At 36.4% G+C, this 11,561-nt stretch overlaps 1 protein-coding gene across 2 annotated transcripts; it reads right to left on the bottom strand.

Annotated features, from left to right (window-relative positions):
• Nucleotides 1–209: 209 nt before the first annotated feature.
• Nucleotides 210–11,421, bottom strand: LOC126194937 (uncharacterized). 2 transcript variants are annotated; one of them, XM_049933321.1, is made up of 7 exons: nt 11,288–11,421; nt 8,603–8,696; nt 6,281–6,432; nt 6,031–6,177; nt 3,194–5,910; nt 2,963–3,088; nt 210–2,866 (listed from the first exon to the last, which is right to left on the bottom strand). In XM_049933321.1, the coding sequence occupies exons 2-5, from the start codon at nt 8,607–8,609 to the stop codon at nt 5,098–5,100; spliced, it is 1,119 nt and encodes a 372-aa protein (XP_049789278.1). In that variant the 5' UTR covers nt 8,610–8,696; nt 11,288–11,421; the 3' UTR covers nt 210–2,866; nt 2,963–3,088; nt 3,194–5,097. The 2 variants fall into 2 exon arrangements, with proteins under 2 accessions (XP_049789278.1, XP_049789279.1); XM_049933322.1 differs by lacking the exon at nt 8,603–8,696 and having other exon boundaries at nt 11,288–11,381.
• Between the last annotated feature and the right edge of the window lie 140 nt (nt 11,422–11,561).

Below are 11,561 nucleotides of genomic sequence, written 5' to 3'. Positions count from 1 at the left end.
CTGCACACAATTGCTGATCTGTTATTGCCACATTTCCCATGAAATGATAATATCTTACACACACACACACACACACACACACACACACCTCAGGTCACCAAGCTACAGAATTATTATACAGAAACAAAAAATATAAATATCACTCTATTTTATTGGGCATTTACATATTATTACACCTTACTACAATCAACGTTAAAAAATTACATGAACATAAATCCATCTGCCACACAGCAAAAAATAAGCTTAAATGGATAATTCAAAATTTAACTTGACACAGAATAGCCTTAAAAATTGAAATTGTATCAAGTGTCATCAGTGAAGAACTAAACATTTTTAAGTGTTGACACATGAACTGCAATCCACCATAATGGGTTACAAATACTCAGTTTAAGAATATAAAACATTTCTCCAACCACAGTTTTACTTCACTTGGCTCATACTGGAAGGAAATCCTAGGTTTACCACCTGACAGTGGATCAATACTGTGGCTATGGTAATCTCTTCCACAATCACCAACTGAGGAACTGTTTATAGTTTGTACAGAAAATTTGAAAACTGTTTTTCATATCAATCAGGACACTCATTTCTAAAGCACCTCCTTTAACTGTCTCAAAGATAGCTGAAACGCTATCTCTCTGCTTCTCCAGCAAATCAGCACACACACATCCTAACAATAGCTTGTAAAGGAAATACAAATTCAGGTGCACGATGGAATGACATCATACAGCCAATAATTTGGCTCTAGATACATTTATTGATAATTTCACTGGGACACACGTACCAGGTCTAATGAATACTACATTTTACCCCACTGAAAAAAATTATATTCACACATATTGGACCTTGTAATGTACAAATAAAGCATTGTTTGACGAGACTAGATTGCAGAATCATGCTGACGAGTGGCACAAGGAATAAAGCAATCACATGATTTATTACAAACATGGTATAGGTGCCAATGGAGGAGTGAAACCATCACTTTTTTCTGTCAGAGCTGTTAGCAAAGAGATCTTTTGAAGAAGTAAAGGGATAGTTGTTATATGCAACATACAAAACAACAACACATGATATGCCTTTATTTTTTTTATAGCTGTAAAGAGTAATGTGGATTATTTGGTTTTCTTTTTCATTCAAGTTGAAAATGCGAGATCCATTCATGAAGCACTAGCCATTTTCAAGGATTGGAATCCCACCTACTGGGTTACTGATTTCTTATAATCTGAGACAAACGCAACTGATCAAGCATATCCTCAGACAAAAGTTTACTTGTGCCTTTTCAGTCAAACAGGTTTGAGGAAGATGGCTGAATAAATACCAAATGACATGAAGAGATTTCTGGGCATGTGGCAAGAAATTTCAGAATCACCAACAGAGAATTTACAGATCATACAGAAGAGATAGTGAGGCTTCTCAGAGAAACGAATATGCATCACCGTACGTTTAACAGCAGTGGCTATTGATACATGAAAAGTGAGTGGAAGCTTATGAGGACAAGGGCAATTTTGATACCATTGAAATTACAAGTGGAGTTGACGCCATGAACAAGACTGTAAACATTTTTTTTCCTAAAATGGAACAAAGATGAGACCTTCAATGGGGCTATTAGGGATATAAGAAATCAATTTCTTCCAAGCCTAATTAGAAAGTACTGTCTGCAGAATTCTGCCATCAAATCATAACAGACATGTTCCACTGTTTTTTCATTTTTTTTTTTAAAGCAAGTTTGTGAAACATGTCATGCAGTGATATGCACCAGGGAAAGTTGAATTAACTGCAAGATTAGTGAATGTGAACTTGGACAATGTTTTGTATGGAGAGTACAATGTTCAAAGACTAATTATGTTGTAAGCTTCGCTCTACCAAACTGCGCATGTGAAGATTTTGAGATATATAAATACCCATGCAAGCATTTCTGTGCAATCTTTATTTTCTATCCAGAGTGGGATTTTGATAAAATACCAGAAAGCTGCAGGAATAGCCCATTAATCTGTCTTCACAAGATGTACAGGTTTGGTTTCAGAAGTGTGTCCGCAGTAATTTCACATGAAGACAGTAGCAATGAAGACACAGTTGAGGAAACACATATAGAGCATCACACTGATACCGTAACCATTTCTTTGCAGCAATTTGAAGTGAAGGTGTTGTTCAAATAGGTTTATAATCTCACATACAACTGTATCAACAGTGAAACATTATGAAAAGTACTTGAATCACTCAGCAACTGTGTGCCAGATTTGCAGTTAGCAAACCCTGAAATTTGTGGTCTCCCCACAGCTGTGCCATCAAATTCCCAACAATAATATTAAAGTAAGATGCCATTACTTTTACAGGGCCTGGCATAAAGACCCCTCTCATTGTAATGTTCATATATTTGTGCCTTAATGGATAATTAACTACTAAGGAATAGATCACATGGAGGTCATAGCATTCCATTTGAAGGATCAAACAATAAGAGCTACCTAAAAAATACAAATAAGGGAGATCTTTATGCCAAGTTCTGTAAGCAAACTTTGTCACACATTTGAATTTTTAAGTAGCAGTAGTGAAAAATATTTCTCTGTGGAGAGTTAATAAGGTAGTTATATTGACCGTGATTTGTATTTCCTTTACCCAAGCAACAATGTCTACTTCTCATTACAAGAAATTCTTGGATTGTTGAGAAACTGTTCAAAAATTACAATCAAGTTGCAAACATTTATGTGCCACAACAAATAGCTGTTTGATACACACGTGAAATACTATATGGATTGTTTTCGTTCAGGAATACTATCAATCTTCCAAGATATCCTTGGAATATAACAGTCTTGATGCAATCTGGTGTGAATTTTCCCATCGACTGAAGGCCAGAAATCCATCATAACTGAACCTAACAAATAAATTAACAACAAGTAATTGAGTTATGCAACATGAAGACAACTGATACACATGTTTTCAAAGCACAATTCCAAAATTTAGTACTCACTTCTTTTGGTGCCCAATGACATTGCTCACCAGCTGCAATGCCCAGAACTACTTTACAACTGAATTTAATAAACATTACTGGTATTCCAGTAACAGTAATTGCTTCTGTGTGGTATCTGCAGTAACTCTGCAAAGTTATTAAGAACATTAGAACCAAGGTGGTAGATATCCAATATGTAGGTAACTGATACACATTAAGCTTCCAAAGCAAATAAAAAAAGTCAATACTTACTTCATTTGGTCCCAATGACATTGCTGACCAGATACCATATCAAGGAAACACCATACTCTTCTGTCAGAGTGATACTGGGCAATCTCATGTTCATTAACAGGGCAGTCTATCTTTTTCTCTGTTTCACGTGAATCACTAGACATGTATTGAAGCAAGTGAGAGCAAGTGCATTCTTACTTGGAAAAAGAAATGCAAAATCTTTCCTCCATCAGTCATACGACATCTCAATGCCACTAATATATATCTTATTTATTTTTTCCACCTTTTCAATTCTCAACATTGTCCCATATTTGAATTAAACTAATTTAAAGTTAAAATCTTTTACTTCATATTTTAAAAAGTTTGCAAGTTCTACACTACCATCTAGTTTAATTCCTCAGAAAAATCTTTTCTCTGATGAACAACGAAAAATCCAGGATGGAATGTAACAATATTATGAAAAGGGTAGTTGTTGCTGCTCACCAAATGGTGAAGATGCTGAGTCACAGAAAGGCACAACAAAAAGACTGTCGGACTTATCTTTCGGGCAACAAGGGCCTTTTCAAAAGCGCGCGCGCACACTCGCTCACTCACAAACACACACACAAATATAGCAACTATCCTTTTTATAATATTTTATCTACTGCTACTTCGAAATTCAAATGTGCAACAATGTTTAAAAGCAGAGACCAACATAAAGACCTCATAGCATTCCATCTCGAGGATCAGAAATGACGGAGCTTATTTGTATTTTACATAGACAAAGAGCTATCTAAAATTCAAATAAACCGTCATTTCTTACCCTTCAAATGGGAAGTTATAATGTGTTTAAGACATATCTTGTAAGGCTTTTGGCATCGTTCTTCGCTATTGTTTGGAAGTTGATGGCACCGCCAATGGGAGACCACCAACTTCAGGATTTGCTAATTGCAAATCTTGCACACAGTTGCTCAGTGATTCAAGTACTTTTTGTAATGTTTCGCTGTTGCTGCAGTTGTATGTGAGATTATAAATCTGTTTACACAGCTCCCTTGCTTCAAACTGCTGCAAAGGAATATTCTGGGATTGAACAACACCATCTGTATTTGCTGCCTCGACAGCCTCCTCAACCTCGACAGCCTCCTCAACCTCGACAGCCTCCTCAGCTGCTTCAACTGCCTCCTCAACAGCTTCGTCACTACTACTGCCTTCATTTGAAATTACTGAAGAGCCACTTCTAAAGCCCACCCCATACATTTCATCGAGACAGATTAATGGACTAGTCTTATAACTTTCTGGCATTTTATCAAAACCCCACTCTGGGTAAAAAATAAAGATTGCACAGAAATGCTTGCATGGGTATTTATATCTCCGAAAATCTTCACATGTGCAATCTGGTATATCAAAGTTTACAACATAATTACAGTTTTTGGACTTTGCACTCTCCACACAAAATGAACCATCCGATCTGCTACTCACTGATCTTGCAGTTAACTCAACTTTTGCTGATGCATATCGCTGCATGACATGTTTCACAAACTTGTTTGTTTTTTTATGCAAAAACAGTGGAACATCTTTGTTATAAGCTTTGATGGCAGAATTCTGCAGACAGTACTTTCTAATTAGGCTTGGAAGAAACTGGTTTATTATAACCTTAGTAACCCCAGTTAAAGTCCTGTCTGAATTGTGTTTTAGGAAAAAATGTTTTACAATCTTGTTCATGGCTCCAACTCCATTTGTAGTGTCAATAGTTGCAAATCTGCCCTTGTCCTTATACGCTTTCACCCATCTTTCACATACCGTTAGCCATTGCTGTTGAAAGTATGGCCATGCACGCTCGTTTCTCCGAGAAACCTCGCGTTCGCAACTCTGCTACGCGATCTCTAAATTCTCTCTCTGTTGGTGATTCTGAAATTTCTTGCCACATATCCAGAAATGTCTTCATGTCATTTGGTACACCATCTTCCCCATGCCTGTTTTCGATGGGAAAGGCACAAGTAAACTTTTGTCTGAGGGAATGCTTGCTCAATTTCATTTATCTCTGACTCCGAGAAATCAGTAACCCAATAGAGGGGATTCCAATCCTTGTTCCAGTCCTTGAAAATGTCTAGTGCTTCATGAATGGATCTTGCATTTTCAATCTGAATGAAAAAAAAAAAACCGACAACCAAATAGCCCACATTACTCTTCACAGCTATAAAAAATAAAGGAATATCATATGTTGTTGTTTTGTATGTTGCATGTAACAAACAACTACCCCCATACTTCTTCAAAAGATCTCTCTGCCAACTGCTCTGATAGCAAAAAAGTAATGGTTTCCCTTCTCCATTGGCTCCCGTACAATGTCTATAATAAATCATGTGATTGTTTGAGTCTTTGTGCCACTCATCAACCTGATTCTGCAGTCTAGTCTCGTCAAACAATACTTTATTTGTACCATAAAGGATCCGATAAATGTGACTGTAAATAGTTTTCTCTGTGGGGTAAAAGGTAGTATTCATTTGACCTGGTATGTGTGTCCCAGTGAAATTGATTTCAACAAATCTGTCTAGAGCCAACTTAATGACTTTGAGAGATGTCATGCCACTGAGTACTAAGTTTTTGATTTCCTTTACAAGTGAAGGATGTATGTACCCACTTGCTTCAACACTTTCAGTAGCATGTGTGTGTGCACTTGCTGGGGAAGCAGTCAAATAATAACGTAAATAGCTCTTAGGCGGGCATGGCAATGCCAAATCTTTCTGTAGACTTGCAAGAACCTGTAAGACAAAAATGTATCAATTATTTAATTAAGAGCATTAAAAACAACAGATTTTAAAGTATACCGTCAACTGATCATGTAAAATTTTCTCCAAGGAGAACCCAAACTGGATACTTACTTTTGCCTTGGTATCCCTGTGTTCAGTTGCTGAGTGCATACTGTAATCAGGATACACCCTTATACACTTCATATTTAAAGTTGCTGGGCAGTTGGATTTTCTAGTATCCATGATCCTCAGTCTCTTACGAGGAGTCACATGGTCTTCCTAAAGAGGGTAAAGAAATACTATAAAATTTATCTAATAAACTTTCCCTGTAACGAACTTGTTTTATGGAAAGTAAGTATATCTTAACACAGCATGATATTACCAAGTGTTCAGGTACACTAGACTCTTTACTTTTATAGTATTTTGGCCCCAAAACACAGTGCCTCGACCACACACTCGCCACTGCAAATGCACAACCAAAAAAGGGGATAGGGACATGTCCCTGCATTTGCTTGAAGAAATGCTTTTTTTTACCTGGAACAGTTAATATATTTCTCACAGACAAAAAACATTGTTATTGTTAAATAATTCACATATGTTATTGTTAATTAACTAAATACAATGTGAGAAAACATTTCATTCATTTGACAGGTATTGTCAAAGTTCTGAACTGATGGAAGCAGATTGTCTATCTACTTTACATAGTACTGTAGCAAAATTTTACAGGATGTCACACCTATTGTATCTAGCAAAGAAATGGAACTGTCTGCCATGTGCAATGAGGATACCATACTGATTTCGGGCAACTGAAGTGCTTTATTGTGGTTCCAATAAATGTGGAATTAATATTCTTTGTAAACAAAGGAGATGTGAAGAACACTTATGTAGAAAAATGTAATTACTATAAATGTGGAATTACAAAAAATAAACTTAACTCTGAAGACAATAAAGCTAAACATGCCTGTCAATAGGTGCAATGAGCTGACTACTGTTTTACATATCAACACCACAATTATCGAAAACCATAGAAACCATTTCAACATGAACACAGCAGTATAGATTCATTAAAATTATTTGTTAGTTGGCATCTGTCACTTGTTGCTAAAGTGTTAGCACATCGGCTGCTGCTGTATTATAGGCAACAAACAGAGCAGGTCACTCAGCAAGTGCTGTTCAATTTAATTTTCATGTTAAAAAAAGTAGGTTTAGCTCAGTAGAGGCAGAGCACAGGTTGGGATTATGAAAGGATGGGAGACGTATACATGTAACTCTGTGCAGTGTTGGAAGTGGCCATTATGAAATAACATGAATATGACATGCTCTGCTGACAACTGGTTTTGGAGTGACCAATGGCATAACTGTGGCAGATACGACATTTTATAGCCCAGAATTTAAACTCATTTGATAACCTAACCATAACATGATGTGCAATATATCCTAGAAAATGGCTGTCAGCATTCTACAGAAGAACTGTTAATCATACTTTGTTCACAACAATTAATACACTGACCACGGGCAGTCGCAGCAGAGCCTCACACCTAATGCTGTTGCCTGGCCTGGCTTGATGGTGAAACATCCAACACTAGGCATGTGGCAGGAAACTAGCTGAAGCTATTCTCTATAAGCAAACTCAAGGGAAAAAAAATTGTATTTCAGTGCTAAAAGCAAACTAATTTCTTCCTTTCATTAATTATGGCACCTGAAACTGTCCTCACACAAGCTGCATGGACTGCCAAATTACCAACTGATGAGCAGTCCTGGTTTGTATTCAGTTACATGTTATAGGTGACAAGCTGATTTCAAATGAAATAATGATATGAAGAAGAAATACAAGGAATTAAAAAGTAAATACAATGTCGAAAATGACACAGCAGAGTGTTAGAAATAAAACTGCATCCAAACCTGTTAACTGAATAAAAATAATGAAGTAATTTTGATAATATATTGGTATAAAAATATCAAAGAATCTGTCAAGACTCAAATCCACAACTTTATATGGATCAGGAATGTTTCTTATCCATTGCACTGTGCCACCACTCTACATTACACTAATTTAAGATTATTTGGTCCCAACGATCATGTGCTGCCTTCAACCAGATCAGCCTTTCACATTATGTTACGATGCTAAAGCTAGCTCTAGCACCATAAAGATATTGTAAGGATACGTAGTTATGCCTACTGTCTTAAAATGTTGTTTAAGGCCAATCTGGTTGAAGGCAGCAAATGATTGCATGGCGTTCAAACACATCAAGAAAGGAAGTCGGACAAGAAAATGGAAGTGGATTGATCAGCTGTTGTGGCAGTCAGGAAATGGCGAACAGAGACCTGACGCATTCAGCACTCTGATTGGAGGAAACCAGCTCCGACAGGAATTGTCAACCAACAAATAATTTTAATCAGCCTATTATCAGATGCAAGTGTGTAAACATTACTGAGTGTATGGCTGTGAAAATGGATAAATGACAAACAAGTCAACAACACAGAGGAAAATAATTAATACAATTCTGCCTTGCATATCACAACAACTATTAACAATAACAAAAAGAGTCAATTCCATCAATTGTTAGTGCAGCTTAGAAAGAAATGTCCATTTAAAGTATATATACTATCCCTAATTCCAGCAAACTAAGTTCTTCCTTCAAGTATACATATATGAACTAAAATGGTAAACCACAGAAAGTAATTAATGCAGCAGTTCACTTACTTTTCATAACATCTGAAGATGGCTCTTTAAAACGACTACTTCTCACGCAGTATGAAAACCCCACAGTTTTCAGCTGATTGAGAAGTGTTTCCACCTGAGAATAAAGTGACCAGTAGCATAAACTGAGGGTAACTACACTGAAGGTTAACTGGGAAACATGAATGAAGAGGGAAATTTTAGGCTTTACAAAATTCAGTTATTTAATGTACACAGCCTTTCATCACATCTGATGTTTTTGACAGCTAAAGTAAGTGTTATGTTATTAGCCATGGATGAGTTAACAAAATTGGGAGTTCATTTGTTTGCTCTTTTGCTTTTATTCCATTGTTATTCACTGAACACAAATTATGTTACTGTTGACTTCAGTTAAAATTGTGACCATAAAATGTTCTTTCAGTTGTGATTATGATGATGAAAAATATTTTCCAAGTGCACATGAAGTTTAATGACCTAGTTTTGGGGTTAACTGATCAGTGCTTCAGTTAACCTCATTTCAAGCACGCCTTGCCTTATGACAACAAAAGCTTTATTAAGCATAATAATTATGCATATTACGAATTCCAGGTTTTATATACTAAGAATAAGACAATCACCAATCAAAACTATCCAGTACAACTGATGAAAGTTGAAACTGGTTAATACATCCATGAAAAAGTTTTTGTAAAAATTACAAAAAGATTTCTCTCCTACAATTGAAAAATATCAGTTTTCAGCTGTCAAACTCTTAACAAAAGTGGAAGACCTCTGACTACATTACTTCAATACAACATCCATTAAGCTTAATCACAAAATCTGCAAGCATCTTGGCACATTAATTTGCAAAGGGATTGAAATCTGTGACAAAGACCTGGGAAAGAGCGCATGATACGACGAATTGCTCACAGAATTCATGAAACTTCCATTATGTACATGACACACTCCCCTCAAAGACCACAACTTATGATTCTGCATAATCATCATATGAAAAAAAAAACAGCATAATTTTGCATACTCTGCCGCATCATACAAGCCATAAGCTATGACTTCTTGTCTTGAAGTCTTAAGTTATTGTATGATACAGGAAATTATCTAATGACAAATAGAGCAAAATCAATCACGATCTGGGCTGGTTAGCCAAAATTCCTCCTTATCACCAAACAGAAATAATACAGCACTTTTAAGGCTTATTTGACTGATACACTCCAAACTTAAAAATAATTTGCCACCTATTTCTACTATTGGTATTCCTGACAAGGTTATAGATGCAGACCTCAACATTTCTCCGCCTCGAGAAGTCAACACTATCCAGCAGAAGAACTGAGATAATATCTCCAGAAGAAATTTTGCCTCATCCCAAGTCCTATGTTGTGAGAGGAAAAACTAAGAAAAATAAATAAATGACTTAATAACTCACTCCCATCAACATCATCTCCAGTAAAAGCCAGATCAATAGAAGAAATTAAAATAAAATCTAGCAGGGCAATAAGAAAAGAGTGTAGATGTGAAAGAACACCTGTAAGAGAAGTTTAACTTTGAGGGCTTCAAAGTGTCATAACGTTCTATACCCTATGAGGACCCATATTCACCAACGAGCATTTCTAAAGACTAAAACAGCTTACGTTACCATCAAAATTTCAGTATGGTGCTGAGAAAATTTTAGATCCTGACAGACTTTGTCTACCAATATAATCCAGCAATCCCAATAGAGTTCCAACATTATCCACACATACTTAAGCAGCCACCTAAGCAGTGGTAATAATTGAAACATGTATTAATTAAGTGGACAGTTATTACTGAGCAATGGTATCCTGAACAAAAAGCTCTCACTCAGCATCCATCAACAATACACCTTTGCTCAGAATTCAGTAGGGAGGCCAAACATTGTCATGTTGCAACATTTGCATAAAATGGCATTCATTACAGTGCTATTGATGAAACAAGTTGTTTCATAGTTGATGTCACTGACCTTGCTGAAACTTTGGTAAGAAACTAAGGATCTTACAGTCATTTGAATTACAGAGCTCCATATCCCTGCATAGACAGTTTTCTAGCTAATCTCTGAATTCAGTACCTCAATGAAATTCAGCTCAGTGCCAGCACAAAGAAAACAGAAGTAATGCATTTGTGCAATTATGCACTGGAGCTGATACTGCAATTAGAAAGAACTACGTAAAATTCCTGGGAAAATGAAGGCTACTTTTATGTGGAATGCAGAGCACACGCTCTGGCAATGACATTAGCTGCAAATATACTGCTTTTTATTGTCCTTTTGCATGACTGTTCCCAGGCCCTGAGTCCCATTTTCATGTGTGTGTCTTCTAAATTATGCCATTTACTCGAGACGACGTTTGCGCTTGAGCTGCTGCAATGTTCAGTTTCTCTTACTGTAATACATAGATGACGAATTTTGAAACAAAGTTGCCATTAACTTTCTAAACAGCGATCATTAATTACAATATTCCACGTGTATATGTTACAGTAAAGGTAATGTAACAATGCAGCACCTCACAACGAAAACAAAGAAAAATCTGCATAATACATAAAAAACTCACATAAAAATTGGAATCCGATCGCGGAAAGCGACATATAAAATTTATTAAAATGAAATCTTAACTGGCAGCAGGAAAAAAGTTATTTTCTAGAGTTCCTAATGTCTTTAAAGGCGCATATTTTTGCCAGCCAATTCTAACATAAAATTATTATTACCTCCTCCAACGAATTACAATAGCCTGAAATCAGGCCATCCTCTGAAATCTTTCAGAGCGTCACGAAAGATGTTTTCATACACCTGAGACATTTCACTCGATAGCGAAAACACAACCACTCAAGATACACGGTCAGTATGACAGTGAAGAACAACGCAGACGCCTTTCCCGCTAACTCGATTCGACCACAGATCTCGATCAGTCGACAAGTGTGGAGCGCGTTTGTGTATACGTCATTTTGACGTCACTTCCGAGTGGTTTTGGACCACAATGAT

This window comes from Schistocerca nitens, chromosome 7 (assembly GCF_023898315.1).
Source record: "Schistocerca nitens isolate TAMUIC-IGC-003100 chromosome 7, iqSchNite1.1, whole genome shotgun sequence".
In the NCBI taxonomy this organism is placed as follows: Eukaryota; Metazoa; Arthropoda; class Insecta; order Orthoptera; family Acrididae; genus Schistocerca; species Schistocerca nitens.
The sequence above is the reverse complement of the archived record's forward strand: the minus strand, read 5'-3'. Positions and strand labels throughout refer to the sequence as shown.

Excerpts from the sequence above, each read along its gene's own strand:
- LOC126194937 (XM_049933321.1), bottom strand. Across the intron at positions 6,178-6,280 it reads CTAGTGTACCTGAACACTTG|GAAGACCATGTGACTCCTCG; the intron begins GTAATATCATGC and ends TACCCTCTTTAG. Across the intron at positions 5,911-6,030 it reads ACAGGGATACCAAGGCAAAA|GTTCTTGCAAGTCTACAGAA; the intron begins GTAAGTATCCAG and ends TTTGTCTTACAG.